General features: G+C 42.8%; 1 protein-coding gene and 1 pseudogene across 12 annotated transcripts in view; both read left to right on the forward strand.

The window, feature by feature from the left end:
- Nucleotides 1-788: 788 nt before the first annotated feature.
- Nucleotides 789-941, forward strand: LOC121064214 (annotated as a pseudogene).
- Nucleotides 942-6,575: 5,634 nt separating this feature from the next.
- CASK (calcium/calmodulin dependent serine protein kinase) overlaps nt 6,576-16,383 on the forward strand; it is a 217,900-nt gene continuing 208,092 nt past the window's right edge. For 2 of the 12 annotated variants that reach the window (XM_040545496.1, XM_040545508.1), the window contains exon 1: nt 6,583-6,884. In XM_040545496.1, coding sequence (XP_040401430.1) covers nt 6,826-6,884 — 59 coding nt within the window. In that variant the 5' untranslated portion in view covers nt 6,583-6,825. Of the gene's footprint in view, nt 6,885-16,383 lie in introns of all 12 variants that reach the window. The other 10 variants (XM_040545500.1, XM_040545497.1, XM_040545503.1 and 7 more) reach the window with 10 other exon arrangements.

Raw genomic sequence — 16,383 nt, forward strand, 5'->3', positions numbered from 1 at the left:
GATGTAGAAAACACACATCTTTGCCCTACAGGACTTTTTCTCTGCTAAATTTTTAAGACCTGCTAAAAATAAAATAAATAAATCTGTGAATTTGGTTTCTACAGACAAAGAAGTACAAGAAGCTTTCTGAATTGTAACTTTGCCAGTCCAAATCAGGAAGTCAACACTAACTCCTTCACTCCTTCCATTACAGGTGGTTTTGTTCTTGAAGGATAAAAGAGTCTCTAAGCTTGTGTGGGAATAATTACACAGTGTTGGCATAATGCTTCAGCAAGGGAAAGCAAGAAAGAGAAGCAGGTGGGAAGTAGCCAAGTGACCAGGCAGAGCAGTGTTTGCTCTCTTCAGTGAATCTGTACCCCATGTAAAAAAGGATGTAGGCTGAGAAAACTAGGAGGAAAAGGAAAAAAAAAAAAGCTGGAAGATGACGAAGATGGAACACTTGGCAAATAATTATTTACAGAATTAGTGTTCTCTTATAGTTATAAAATGTGGTAAGCTTGGCTTACCCTGAGGCTATAGGATAAGCGGTAAAGCCAAAAAGGTGTCTTAGAAGAACTGCAAGACTTGTCAGCTACTGGATTGTATTACTGCATTAATAGAAAAAGTGAGTTGGAGAATGCAGTAAGAAAAAAAAATAGGCATCTCAAACCTGATAAAGAGGGTTTGGAAAATAAAGTGGTGGCAGAATGAGGACAAAATAAACGACAAAGTTGTGAATGAAAAATGAAACACAGGGTGAAACTAAAAGGCTGAGAATATAAGAAATGTCCTAATGGGTTCACCTAGCTCTATTTACCTGACAGTAGACAGAGATCAATAACACGGTCTTCCTGGTGTAAGGCATATTCTTTGCATTCCCAGCATGCTGACTTGTGATTTCCCCGAATGTGGAGAAGTTGACTGCATAATTTGTAGTGAAAGACTGTATTTACACCTTTAAAAATGAGAACAGAGCAGTGGCAGAAGGAGACAGAGTTCAGAAAGTACATGAAAGCCTAGCCACTGTCTGCAGTCAGTTCCCTTTCCACATCACCAGCATCTGTAATTTGTGTTCCTCTGGAGATGGGGAGGCCTGAGCTGTCCCAGCCCTCCAGCTGTGGGTGCACTGGAATTTTCTATGGAGGGAAAATGACACATTCTGCCTTGTTTTCATGCCTGTCCTGATGATGGCCAGTCCTTTATTCACTTTTTTTTTCTTTTTTTTTTTTTTTTTGGCTGCTGCTGCACCCTGCAGCAATGGTTTCAGAGAACTGTGAGGATGACTCTTTCTGCAGCTGTAACTGCCAGTTCTAAATTCAGCACCATGCAGGGATGCTGTAGATTAGGATTTCCTCTAGATGCAGTATTCCTTTGCACTTAACTACACCAAGGATCGTCTGGGCATTGGTTCTGCTTTGTGAGGCCCTTCTGGAGTTCCTATTAGGGTGGCATCTGTCTACACAAAAGAGCTTGATACATTTTACAAAGTATAGTAAGAAGGTGAGAAACGAAAGAGAGAAGAAAGATGGCAGGAAAATATAAGCGTTTTTTTTTCTTCTTCTTCTTCATTTCAGTGCTAGTATATGGCATTCTGAGATTGTCCTTATGATGTGATTTTAAATTATTTATCTGTGTACAGGTAGATATAGTCACAAGTTTCTGTTTAGGATAATGATGTAAAGATAGCCAGTATCTTGACGTGTTTTTATTACCTGCTTTTATCCCCTGTATATCTTGTAAGATCTTTTTAATTTTAAAAAAGTTGCTGTGAAGGATCATGGGGAGATTTCCTTCACAATATATATTACTTAATCTATACCTGTCAATGAGAAAAAGCCTCAACTGTGGAGAAAAAAAAAAAAAAGTGTGTGTCCTTAAGCTCTCCAGTAATTCAATCAAGATTTTTTGCAGGTACACAGTATACAACGAGAGGAAAAATGAAATGGCAAGGAACGGCTGAAAACGAAACCCTCTTAAGCAGGGGTTTATGTCATTTTTAAGTTCTCCCCTCTCTTTTGATGTTGCCAGCTGCTCCTACAAGGGACTGTTTCACTGCTGGAAACTGACTTTGAATGGTGACCGTGAGTGACACACTCAGCTTTGGTTTAGTGTATTATCTTCAGTGGTGTTACTGTCTTTTATATTTAATTGTGACTATGATCTAATTACAGATAAGGAATGTGACTTTTTCTCTTACCGTTCCTTGACCAAGACCTGCCTGATTACTTGACTGGGCATTCTCTCCCAGCTGGCTTAGTATGAGCCAAGTATCTGCTAAAGGTGATGTGGTCATCAAGTTTGAAAGTCAGTGAAGAAGAATTCCTCATTCCTCATATGCTTTGCCATGTTCACATACATGTACACACATCTGTATCTCTCCCAAGAACTTTTGAACCTGGGGGTCAATTTCAACAGAATTAGATGGGGGCAAGGTACAGAGATAAGCTCCGAAGGCCTTTTGAAGATAGTGGGCTGCAGAAAAGAGACCTGATAGTGTATCCAGTGCAGAGCAATGGCAGTGAAAGTCCACTTCTCATTGAACAGCAGAGAGTTCACACTGCGGAGGAACTTTAAAAAAAAAATGCAGTTGGAGATTTATCTTCCTAGATAAACATCATTCACTTGCTTTCATGTGAAACCCAGCCTCCTTAATTGGGTGTGGAACTACTTGCTCTGTGCGCTACACCTGAGTTTTGCAACTGCAAGCTGCTCTGCCACATAGTAGATTTCGAAGCTGATTTAATTATATGCTTTTGTAAGAAGTTATCCAGGCTTCTCCAGGGTTGGCTGACAACTTTGTATTCTTGGAAAATGTTTTTACAAGGATTGAAACTGTGTAAGTCTGGAGTGATCTAAACATTGCCTCTTTTCATTGTAACCAAAATAAATTTCTATTGCCCAAAATATGAACTATTTTCAGGTCACAGAATTTGCGTGTCTTAACTACACAGCACAGTTTATCAGAAATCTGGCAGGCCTCTAACATTCTCTTTTCTGAACTACTAACAGTTCATACTCATCTTCAGTGCCAGTATCATCCTCAGACTTTGTATCAAGGAGTGAATTAATACCTGGATTACAGGTCAAAGTACCTGGAGTAGTTATACTGAAGCACACAAGTTGCTGCTTCCTACATCTTTTCACTTACAGAACATTGTCAAACCCTTAAAATTTCTTTTGCATCACCACGTACCTTTTACATCACACTCTGAAATGAAATCATTATAAAGGCTCATGTAATGCAACTGGTAACTGTGGTTCCATAAACAGTCTTTGAACAACTTACCATTGCCTGTGGCTCATCCACAGTGTGTTGGTCATACATGCAAACTCTGCGAAGGCCACAGACAAACAAAACTTGAAGGCACCGTATGATTTTAAGAAATGGGTTTTCTAGTGCCCAAGCCCACACTCAACTACTTCATAGGATTTTAAAATAAACTTTTGAATTAAACAATAGTGGTTTGCCTAAGAATACAACACTGCAACCTGGCAGTTCAGAATCTGACTGAAAGGCCACTCAAACATGCAGTGGATGGGGAGGGTTACCAGGGACTATAAAGCATTTCTTTCCCTTCAGCAGAGTCCCCCCCCGGCCCCCTTTTTTTTTCTCTTTTTTTTTTTTTTTGGTTTGTTCTTTTCCTGTGAAGTCCTTCTCCCAGCCCTGCAACGGTTGATGCCCTTAACTGTTTTCAGACCAACCATTATCCTTACAAAGAAATCATTGCAGGTCTCAAGCGTAAAGATTTTTCTGCTTGTATTTCAAACATTATTTTGTTAGTTACTTTTCCATGAGATGTTAGATGCGCCAGTTTCAGAATTCAACCCGTAACTTTTAAATTAAACCCAGAATCTATCAAGGAGATGTATTGAGTATGTGGGTGAAAATGAATAATGCCTACCTGTGAAAAGGAAAGACTACTTCCAAACTTGTGGATGAAATTCATGCTCACAAACATATCTGCATATATATTGCTTGGATGGTCATGCTGTTGGGTATTGGCTGCTGACAAACTTGGCAAACTAATGCTTGTATTTTCTCGAGCCCATTCAATCTGAACGCGAGATTAGTCACAGCTTAGTTCTCATAAGTTCTAGTAATTTCTGATTTAGTGGTATACTTGCTGTTTCTGCTGGTTCTGTGTACAACTTTGGATAAAACAGATCTGCATACAGATCCTAGTTCAGACACATTCTCCTCATGCAGCATAAAGGGTAGCATCTCTTTTCACTCTTCCCTGCACTGAATGTGGAGAACTCCAAAATTTGTAGGCTTTGAGAGATTTGTCTTGCTTCTTGACAGTCTAAGCAATGAATGGTAGATTTGTTCCAACAAAAGTCTTAAGTTCATTCCAGAACAGAGAAAAAAATAAAAAAATAGGAAGCTTAGCCCATCAGATAAAAAAGAAGCTACTACCCTCCTTCCTGGAAGGTAGAAGGACCCTTTAAGTAGGCTAGATGCTAGAGAATGAAGCGCCTCTATTAAGGAAAGTTAGTTTTCGTTCTTGTCTTCCAAGAAACTACCTTCTCATTACAATAGCTTTAACTCTCTCTTCTCCCTGTGCTCTGACCATTAGTAGAAAATTATGTTTATGTCCTGTGTCTCCCCCAAATGTAGCCAATTACCCTCCAAAGTTCTCAAACGGCTTGGTCTATTACAATATTTTGGCCCAAAGCTCCCCATGTATTACTATACTCAGTGTTCCTTGGTTTGGGTTTCATCCGTCACAACCAGGTGTGATGTTCAGCACTTGGCCTTCAGAGGAAGGTGAGACGTCCATTGCTAGAGTGGTAAAAGCATTTGCCTCAGTTATGGGATGGATCTGTTATGAACAGTTTTCTTCCTTGTGTGTCTTTGTACCAGTTTTTCCTGTTAGCTCCTAATGATGACTCTGCATATAATCAGACAGCAATTCCTTTTCAAAACGTATGTGAATGCTCACCCATATTCTGAAAATTACTACTGTGCGGCCTGAGTGGTACTTGGTCTGCTCATTTCACAAAAGGAAAGAAAGGTTGTCCACGTTAACCTGTGTGAAATTTGGGGAACAGACAATCTAACTGTACTGCCTACTTATTCGCATTACAAATAGTGGATATTGTTTTAATATTTTAAAGGTCTGTATGGCATAGATCATAGCCTCATGGGAGTGTCTCTCACCTTATATGCTACCACTGTGCAGCAGACAGGTGTAATTATTTTTGCTGATTTTCTTATTTTTTCCTTTTGAATTTGTATGGAGACAGGAACGAGACGTTCTTGACAAAGTGTCCTTGGCTCTGCATTTTAAAGCTAACCTTTAAACTATTTCATCAGATAATCTTGCTTTGACAGGCTTTTTTCTGCGTGTAGGGAACAACTGTATAACTTACTTTTGCGTTAATGAGTTTTAAGAAGTTGCGCGTGTGCCAAAGTACTTCAGCAAAATAAATACTTTGGAAACTGAAAGAGCGATGACTACTTCCTCCAGAAGCGCTTTGCTTTCTTCTACAAGCCAAGACTTGGAAAAGCACACCTGAGCAACTCGACATCTTTTCTAAGGAGCTTTTTGTGTAACGTTAAAAATCGTGGGATGGGATCTAGCACGGTAAGGACTCGGAGCTTTGACATTCACTGGAGGTCTCGGACAAAAAGAGATGTCCGAGTAGCTATCGAGAGGGCACGACCAGGCTCCTCCCCAGCTGGATGCGTACCTAAAAGGTTATTTTAATTCGCTCTGAGGGCTGGTGAGGAGTGCTGTTTGACAGAAAACTCGAAGCTACAAGGCTGGCGGGACAAAATCACTCCCGCCGCGGCTGGCCAGAACTCGGGGCATCAACGCTTGCCACAGGGGCTCTGTCACGACAGGCAGTGTCGCGACAACCACAAGGGCCGCCTGTCGCGCCGACCACGCGTACAGCTGACACTCCTCGCCCCCCACACGGCCAGCAGGCTGCTAGCTGAGGCGAAAACCCCCCCCGCTCCGGGGCGGGACCGTCGGTCCCTGCGGGCGGGCGTCTGAGGCGAGGGCAACGGCTGACGGACGGCACCTGCGCCCCCTCCCCGCGCCATGACGTCATCCGCGCCTGCGCACCCCTCGCCGATCCCCTTCCCGCGGCGGGGCGGGGCGAGAGGAAAGGGAGAGGAAGCGAGCGCGGCCCCCCCCGCCTGTGTGCGTGCGCGCGCGCGAGCGAGCGCTTGCGTGACGGCGCTCGGGAGCGCGCCCGCACCTCCCTCCCTCCCTCCATCACGGGGCGAGCGCCCTATCGCCACCGCTCCTCCTCGCGCCCGGGAGCGTGCCCAACGGCCGCGCCGGCCCCTCCCCCTCCCGCTATTATCCTCCCGGCGCGCGCTCCCGCGCCCCCCCTCCCCTCCCCTCGAGCCGGGAGCGGGAGCGAGACGGGGCCGCCGCCCGCTGCCCGTCCCTCCTCCTCCTCCTCCTCCTCCTCCTCCTCCTCCTCCTGCTGCTGCTGCTGCTGCTGCTCCCTGCCCCTCCCCGCCCCGCCGCCGAGCCCCTCCATGGACCTCGCGCCGCCCCGCTAGCCGGAGCCGCCGGGGAGCAGCCGGCGGAGGGAGGGAGGGAGGGAGGGAGGGAGGGAGGGAGGGAAGGGGGAGGAAGGTGGGGTCGTGCGGGGAGCGGCGGCCGCGGCCCGAAGGAGGAGGAGGAGGAGGAGGAGCGGGGAGGAGGAGCGGGGAGTCCCGGCGCGGCCGCGGGAGCCCCCGGGCGGCGGCGCCTCACGACGCCGACGGTGGCGGCGGGGGGGGAGCCGTTGGCGCGGCCGTTGGCGCGGCGGGGGGGTTAGCGCGGTGCGTCCCCTCCCCCGCCTGCCGCTTTCCCCCGCCCCTGTGAGCCCCGCTCGCGGACCATGGCCGACGACGACGTGCTGTTCGAGGACGTGTACGAGCTGTGCGAGGTGATCGGCAAGTGAGTCCCCGCGGGGGGAGCCGCCGACGGGGATGGGGACGGGGAGGGATGCTCGGCACCCGGCCGCGCTGCCCACCTTCCTGACGAGGCGGGGAGGGGGGGGGCGGGGGGGGGGGGGGGGAGAAGAGGGAGAAGCGCCCCGGTGCCTGCTCAGCCACCATGATTAACCGCCCAGCCTGGCTGCATGCAGCAAGCGGCAGCCGCTGCCCACCCCTTTTCTTCTCCTCCGCCTTTACCCCCCACCCCCCCCCCCCCCCTTTCGGATCCCATCCCCGGCACACCCATCAGCGGTCGCCTATTGGGGAAAGGAAGGGAAAGGAAAGATCTCTCTCTCCGTAGATCCACCTATTCCTTGGGTGTCCTCACGCGCCAGGTGTTGGGTGGTATTTATTTATTTATTTTCCTTTTCCTCTCCGCACAATACCCGGCTTGTTAGCGGCAGGACCGGTGGCACTCGGCTTCCGTGCAGACCTTTCCCCTCCACCCGGAGATGGAGATGTGCGAGGCAGTGGGAGAACTTGGCCTTTCCAGTCTTATTATGCAACTGTTATTATTAAAGCGGTGTTGGAGGCTCGTATCAAACCCGGGAGTTGAGGTAGTCGCTAGTGTTCCCCAACTCCCTCCTTTGGGTCGCCACTTCTTTGGGCTGGATGGAAATGACAGTTCAAGTCTCAGCTTGCGTGTAATCGCTCCAAGAAAATGCAGACAGTCCCCCAAATCAGACTGCGATAAAGAATGGAAGCTGAGCTGGGTTTCTCCCCTCCAGATTTTCGTGACTGCCTGTTTCGAAATCCTTTTTATCCGTCATCTTTCGCATATCTTGTGTAGTTGTGCTTGTGTTGCAAAACGGACGTGGAAGATGTAGCAGTGTTGTGACTTCCCAATTTTCTGTATGTTTCTCCTTCGGGAGCTGAGATTGCTGGGGAGCCCCAGTAGCGACACTGTTCTGGGTGCTTGCAGTTTTTTCTTCCTGGCAAAGGGTTTTATAAGAATAACGTTCCTGGTGTTTTGATTGTAAACAAAGGGGTTTTACTGCATGTATTCTCTTGCCCACTCCCCACCAGTATGCTTTTCATCTACTGCTGTCTGCTTCCAAGGCTAGGTCTAAAAATATTCTAGAATTAATCTTTCCTTGGGATTATACTAAAATGCAGGTCTTGGACTTAGCAGGTTACTTTGTTGTCAGCGGAAGTTTCAGCAGTCTGTTCTGTCATTTCCCAGTGTATTACTACCTTTCTCTCAATACAAACAACTCTTAGAAATATTAAGCTCAAAGGGCCTTGTTTGAAGTCATAAACTGTATGTGGTCACGTTAGCTTAATGCCGGTTATTGGTGGGGAGCTTCTGTAGCTGAGGAGCAAAACTCTGTTATTAGACGCGTTTTGAAGATGATTTTTGGCACGCTCCTTTCACAAGTGGTTTTATGCTAACCACTGCAGTTCACACACAGTTTATTTCATACCTGATTACCGTTAGAAAGAAGGTGAAGTGATTATGCTTGACACGACTGCACATTCTTTTCGGGAATGGATAATTCACAGCAGTCCAGATGTTTGCACATCTCAGATGACTTTTTGTTTTCTGATCAGAGAACTTTGAACAGATTCAAGGTTCAAAAACTGTGAATTAGGTACTGGCAAAGGAAGTTTTGTGTGAGATTTAAGTATTACAGGTGTGTTGCGATGTAACTAGACCTAACAGATAAATATTGAATCATAGTAGCACGACAATGCCAAGAGCACTGTAGCAAAACTAGGATGGATCACTGAAAATAGCAGCACTGATGGTGTGAAGGGTTTTCTGCACAGATGTCACGTCAGTCCTCTTAAAAAAATAAATAAAAAATTTAAAACGCACAATTTTGTGTATGGTTGTATAAGTAGTTTTCCTGTTTCTTTGAAGTACTATGCAGCCGACTTCCGGGGAACCAAGGATGTGGTATCTTTATTCAGCGTACAGATTTTTTGGTAGCACCTAGCTCATCTTTAAGCAACTTGAGGAAAGCCTTCGTTAATCTGCTTTGCATTGTTACATATGCGTCTTGCTAAATATCTTTCAGTGAAACATAACTAATTGTCTGCGCGTTCCTGTGATTTATTATTGACTGATACAGTAATCTGCTTCTTGCAAATAGCACATCTGCCCCTGATTTGCGTGTTAGACACAAGAAATGTTAAAACATGCAGCTTGTCATTCCTAAATAGGTAGTTACCACTGTCATTTAAAGTAGTAAAAGGTATTTCCAGAAGGGGCATGGGAAAGAGATCTTTGATTGTGAAATGATTGAATATTTCATCTATCTCTATAAAAGAAATCCCAAAGTTCCCATACAACTGACTTGAGAAATGAGCCCTCTATGGGAGTTCACTAGCTGACACTGTGTTCCAATTTGTTGAAGCTTATTCTGAACTTGAGTAAACTTTAAACAATTTTAAATAAAATAAACTGATGAGATTTGTTTTGTATAAATGCAGGGATAACAGCTTTTTGCTGGAGTGTGCAACAGTAGCAGTGTATTACACGGTATATGAGAGAGTAGATGGGAATGACAGAGTGATAAACTGTTTATTATGTGGCATTTAATGCGCTTAAGTTCTGTAAGCATGCATTTTTCATTTTGAATAGATAGAGGAGAAAAGAAAAGCCAGGAGGGATAGAGAGAAATCTTAATCCATGTTTCCTTTCGGAAAAAAAATGAAGGGCAGTCTTCATTTGCATTCATTTCCAATATACCATTTCCATTGCTGAAAGCTACTCAGGGATAAAAATTGGAATAATAAATCCAATTTCTTGTTAAACTTTGTAAAGTGGTGTTTATGACGGTAGCATTAGTCACGTAGTTTTACTTTACCAGACGCGTTGTGTTCTAGGTTACTGTCCTGTCTTCAGACTTGGCTGACGCAAGCACACTTCATGCATACTGGGGATTTCTAGCTTGGCCTTCAGAAACACGTTGCTGTATCCGGGGATGATAACATTTGCATTCAGAATGCATTGAGTAGTTCATAAAACAGTGGGTGTAGGGCTGCAACATCTTGGGTATTCATCTGAGTGAGAACTATTCTGAGTTTATCGTAGGAACTCCATGTAAATATAACAGGAGCTTTCTTTGTGCCAAAGAGAACGCCTGTCTTTAAGTTAGAACAGGCAAAGCTGATATCGAATCTAAAGTCCAAATATGGCTTTTATGGCAGCTACAGTCCTTGTTCTGAGGGGATTTTTTCAGATATTAGAAACAGATATTAACTTCCTGCGCCTATTAAGATTCGCGTTGGTTTATGTTAGCATTAGAGGGGTACCAAAGACTGATCTTTCTAACAGTAGGATTGCAGGATGCTTCAGTATAGTTTCTTATGTTGATATACATCTCCAAATTTTAAAGTTATAAATAGAATGTGATAATAGAAGTTTATTTGTGTTAAAGTGGGCATTGGTCACAATTGAAGTCACTGGTCTTCATATCGATGGTCATGTGAACTACAACTTTTTCTAATTGTCTTTTACTTGTGGACCATGAATATGTACAGTTATTGTGCATAGTAATGGTGTAGTTGCTGGCATTTTTAGTATCAAAAAATAACGTGATGGTTGGTGCTAATGCTACTGTAGTTTTCAGGATGCTCTCTGCAATATGTTTGGGTTCAGACCACCCCTCTCTCGCGCTGCACACTGAGGGTTTTAGTTTTTCAACCCTCCTCCTGTGATGGGATGATTTTCTCTGCTTGGGCTCCTCCCTCTAGTAAGAAAGAGTTAAGGTGTCTAAAGCCTGAAGATGTGAGGGAAGGGGAAAGGATTCAGGGTCTAGGAGCAGGCAGTGGGACAGAGGGCTTCTTTTTTGCACTGAAGTATGAAGGCCTCTTTCCCATTCAGGTTGGACAAGAGGAGGGTGGTTGCAGTTCCATCCTGAGCTGTTACCTTGAGGTGAACGTGCTTTGGATTTGGATCACAGTCATTGTTACTAGGAAAGTGAGGAGAGGAGAGCTCTCAAGATAGAGTCCCAAGAAATACGTCAGTGATTTTAAGGGTGGTGATAACAAAACTATTTAGAAGTATTCTGATGGTTTCAGTGATACTGTTCTTCATTATTGCCTCCATTTTCTCTGTGTGGGAGTGAGAATACTGTTGTTTCAAATGTGTTTTTTCTTTAGTGCACTGTCGAAGTTTGCATCTCCTGTAAAACCAATGGAAATAACTGCTGGGCATAATTTTGACAAGCCAAATGAAAGCATGGAAAAAATTGCAGCATGCACTTGCTGTTTGGGAGGTAGGGGGAGGGAAGGAAACTTTTCAGGGATATGGAAAGCCATTTGTCTAATCTAGCGTTTTAATTTCTTACTACTGTTTGGAATACTAGAGTACTAATAAGACACTGTCAGCTGGCTTGTGTTCAAGTGTTTGAGATGAACAGGTTAAAAATGAATGTTTGGTTTAAGTGTGGGGTCATAATAAAGTGCATTGCTTTAGGAAACTGACATCAAATTATTTGAAGTGTACAGTTGGTAGACTATCTTCTTAGCTACGTTACTGTGCTACAGATTTTAACTGTAATACTGACCTGGTTCTGCTTAAGAAGTTCTATCCAGCAGTAGCTGAATGCAGGGTGGATTTAAAATATTTAGTTGCAGAGAACACCACTTTCATTGGTAATCTCCCTTCTACTTGTTTGGCTTTTTCTTGTGTTCATTTGATGAGCAGCTGCTTTCTTGCATACATCCTTATGATGTGAACAAGACAGCTGTGATTGGGAGGTAGAGTCATTTTTAGAAGGGGATTTTGAAGAAACACAGTTGAGGAAAAGACAACCTGAAAAAGATTGTGCAAGGGCTTTGTAAATACGTTTTTGTGCTTAAACGCTCAAGAGAAGGAAACCCCTGAAGGTATGAGCGGGTGAGCAACTGTGTGCAGACTAGTCCTGACCAATTTTAGGTTGCAAATTAGGAGACTTGAGACCAGTCAGCCACTGGGATTCTGGATCAGCTGACTGTGAGAAGTTGTGGGACAAAAGAGCTGCCTTGATTTTGAAGATCCGCTAAGAGTTTGATCTTTTTATTAAAATAGCTCTGTTGCCTTCAAGAATGGGGCCTAGGCTATAGTCATAAGTGATCCCTGGCACTTGTTTTGGTTCAAATGCAGTGCTTCATTTTAATTAGGAAAAAAAAAAAAAGCTATTTCCTAGTGTAGTCTCAAAAGAGAGAGGTCATCCTCCCTTGGTTAGCACATGCCTTGCTCTTTCATTTTCACATCTTTTGCTGGAATGGGGTAAGATGGGGTATCTGTGGAGTTACTGCATACCTCCTGCCTTTACTTTAGTGTTCAAGGTACATTGGGGCAAGAACTTTTTTCCCCATGCAAAAAAAAAACTTTTCAGAATTTCTATATTGTTGGTACTATGTCAATTTATATACTGACTTGGTCTTTTAAGAAACCAGTAGCTGAAGCATGTCTTTACCATGTGAAGACAACGATATTTGATGCATAGTTCTTACGCTATGTGTCTTACTGACAACATTCACTCTATGCCCCTTAAATTCTAAAGGAACCGGAGATTTCTAAATAGCATTTGGTTAAATAGTTTTTCATGTGGCTCTTTCACCTGTTTGTTTGGCTTTCCAGTGGCTTGCAGGTACCCTGATTTCATTTTTGACTAACGTCCTGATTTGCTTTTCTGAATAGTGTGTATGTAAGCAATTGTTGCTAGCGTTTCATGTTGAGTAAATTTCTAATGATACCTGAATTAAGAAAACTGTGAAGAGCTTACCTCTGAACAAATTTTTTGGAAGTAAAATCTAGTATATATGGGTATTTATTCTCATATAAAAGGTGTTCAGTTTCATTTCAGTTGTTTAGGAAGCACTTTCAGCGAAGCTGAAGAACTAGTTTTGTCTCATCAGTGTCAGTTCTGATGTAGCTGAGATTGAGAACTCTTACTATTTTGAAGTGTGCCTTTTCTAGGGAACACATGATTCTTTGGTTAATTCAGAATTTCACTTAAACTCATTGTTACTAGGGCTTGGAAGATAGTTCATATTTGGATATTTTTGACCCAAAGAGCCATTAGGAGTAATGAAAAAAGTCTTTATGTAGTGAAGCTGAGGCTTCTCAAGTACAGTGGCCTGTAAGATATTCGGAACTGTATATGAAATCTATCTTTACTTAGATGTCTTCTAATGTAGGTATGTGAAGTATCAACTTTTTTGTGCTTTCAGGATTTGCTGTGGGCTTCTCCAGCATTAGAACTGTTGTAATGATGAGAGTTTAAAAAAAAAGTATGATTTTACAAAAGCGGTCCCCAGTTCATCACTTTTTGCCACCCTGACACCTCTCTTCAGTTCTGCATTTTTCATGGTATAATGTTTTCCTCTTTCTTGGGGGTGGGGAATTTAAAAAAAAAAAATCTGCTAAAAGGAAGTTTCACTTGTCCTGACAAGATAGATCTTCAGACATATTCCCCCCCTCTTCTTTGTTCTGTCAGTTTAATTTTGGGAGAGGGTCTATGAGTAAAACCACTGACAGCATTCTGGATGTACAAGCCCAAAAGAGTGTAGGTTATCCTGTCATTTTTCCTTCACCCTCCTCCAGGATAATCCTGCAGCTGCTGCTGTGAATTGAGCTGTTAGCTGCCCACTTTGCTCGGGTTTTTTTTTGCTCCATATGTTGCCCTCTGTTCTGAGCTGAGAGGACCAGTTCTGAACAGCAGGGAAGCGCTCACTGACACTTGTGCTAGAGGGACCTGTACACCTGTAAATGTGAAGGACAGTGAAGAAGCAAGTGAGGTAATCTTATCTCTCCCTCTATTGATTAGGGAAAGGTGATATAGAAGGTGGGAGTAGGGTAGATTGGGAAGATTACAAAAAAATTAGGACGTGATGTCTTCCAGAGATAAGATCTGTCCTGCATCAGCAGTGGTCTGACTTCGTAACTGTTCCCGGAACAGAGGTTTGCCAGGGTTGAACTTGAATCCAGCAGGACCAGATAGGTTGAGCTCAGGAGGATTTGGAGCAAACATCTGTCTGTGGTCAGCACCAGCATAGCTATATAGAGCAGCAAGCCAGGGTGGGAAGTGAGGTGAAATTCTGCATCTCCACTTTCACAGCTTGCCCTAGCACTGGCTGAAGCAGCCTCCAAGTACTTCCCGCTTCCTGAGAGAGAGCTGTGTCAAGTTGTAGGCAGTCTGAAGATTCAATAAATGTGGTAGTTGTAGCCCTTCTCCTCTTCATGCTCCTGTATGAGGCATTGTAGAAGTGTACAAGTGCAATTTTCTGATGTGAGATGAATCGTTTGCTGTTGCTGGAAGAGGAGGATTCTGCTCTCTTTATGTGCTTCCATTCCACTTCCATGCCTGGTGCATGATCTGCGGTTCCTCTATGCATTATAAACGTGAAGATATTCCCCAAACTCTTTACTACTGCAACAGTCTAGAAAATGGCAAGGAAAGTGTGGGAGAGGGAAGGAAAGTTTGTGTGTGGTTTTTTTTTTTAAGGAAAAAAGTTACAAATTAAGCAACAATTATGAAAAGAAAAATCACACCTAGTTGCTTTTGTGTTCTTAATTTGCTTCTTCCTCCTTTCAATATATAGAAACATTCCCCGTAATTAAAATCAAGCTCTAACTTTGTCAGGACCTCACCTCATATAGGATTCAAGCTGGATACACAGTAGAGCCAAATTAAAGTTAGAAGTTGGCTGTAAATCTGATACTTTTTTTTTGAATATTTGAATTAATTCTTTAAAGCGTATTAGCTTATGATATGGTTATTTTAAAAATGCTCTTCAAGTGCGCATGTATTTTGTTTGGACCTTCAGGATTTAAGTATTAGCAGCTGGATGCACAACTTACACTCTGAACCTCGAGCATGCTTAGTGTTTGTAATGGCTTCTAATTGTTACAGAAAACAAATTGAATGCTGCTACTTACGGTTCTGATCTGGTTACGTGCGAGAATTCAGTTCAAAACTGAAATTTTCTTTAGCTACCTTTTTACATTTTTTTGCTATAAACAAATTAAAATACATTGTATTGATCAAAAACTTGCTTTAATTAAAATGTTCACTTTTTTGAAGAAAGATTCTGTTAGTATATCTAGATCAAGTTTAGATTGCAAAGTACCAATTTCTGCTTACAGAAAGCATTGTTTTCCCTTGTGCAGCCCCCAAAACAGAGGTAATCTTTTCCTTACTATGTTCCTGCAAGCATCATTCTAGAGCTTCAGTGCTGTAGACATGAAAGCAACAAAAGGGTCTTTGAAAACTGAAGGTCAGACAGAATTGTTCTGCTCAGTTACAGCTATTAGATTAAGGTGTCTTTTTTGGTTTTTTTTTTTTTTTTTTTTTTTTTGCTTTTTCCTCTGTGGAAAACAATGGTTACCTGTTGGCTGGATTTCTTGGCTGTTCAGCCCTTAAGGTTCAACTGTCTTTAAAAGCATAAAGTAAACACGGTGCTTAAAAATGTCAGGAGCTTTTCCTCTAATCTTAGATCTCAAGTGTGTCAGGCTTTTTATCAGCTGCAGGCACTTCTGATTGGAAAGTGTTCAATACTTCATAGCTGCCACTGGGACAGGATACTTTCTCAACTGTTGCAGATGTATCTTCTTTCTCAGTTTCTTAATTTCCTAGTTTGAAGTTTGCAGAGGCTTTAATTGTCTGCTTGCTTTGCCAGTTAGGAATATTTTCAAATAGGTTGGGTGTAGAGTTGGTTTCCCTGTGTTGTCTGTATGGAATATACAGTTCTCTCAGAACAGGGACTCAGAATCAGACTTCTTTTTTGCTTAGTGAGAATAGTCATCACTGGATGTTCCTTCTCAGTGATCTGGTGAATTTTAAATTCCTCCATAAAAAGTTGTCTGGAAATGTTGAGAATATCTTTGTTCCCCCTGTCTTCTAGCATCTTGGTTAGTAGCTAGGCAAAACACATAGGAGAACTTCTGGTTTGAGCATTCTCGTATGCAAGCTTAGTCACAAGGTACTGGGCTAGTCATTGCTATTGGGACAGTTCTTCAATACATGTGGCTCTTTGTTTTAGAATTAAACAAACTTGGAAGTGTAGAATTTCAGATTTTTTGGGGGGATGCAGTTTAGCAGAGATCACATTGTGAAACTTCAGTGATTCTTTCCCTGAATATTTGTTGTCTTTTCAGAATGTTTTTTATTTCCTACATTACTTACATATTTTTTCAAACCCTTAAGGTGTTGCAGAAAGCTTACAGTTCAAATTTCTCTTCTTGACACTGAGCCTATTCCCAATCTTTCAGTATTTGTTACAGTTGCAAAGCGAAGGAAAAGCATAATACCTTCCTGAAATGTGGTTCAGAGGTTCAGATACGTAGCTGGAACATTCAGAAGTCAGTGGTGCCTTCTGGGAACAGTGATACGTCATAGACTTAAACATGCATATTTTGTTGAAAGATGTCTTAAAATGCTTTGTGATATGTGCTAAAAATTTTTCTGTGAAGTCATTGCATTTAAGGGGGAAAAAAAGCCTTACTATGGCTTATAAAGCTGTAC

Source organism: Cygnus olor, chromosome 1, assembly GCF_009769625.2.
Source record: "Cygnus olor isolate bCygOlo1 chromosome 1, bCygOlo1.pri.v2, whole genome shotgun sequence".
NCBI classification, from domain to species: Eukaryota; Metazoa; Chordata; class Aves; order Anseriformes; family Anatidae; genus Cygnus; species Cygnus olor.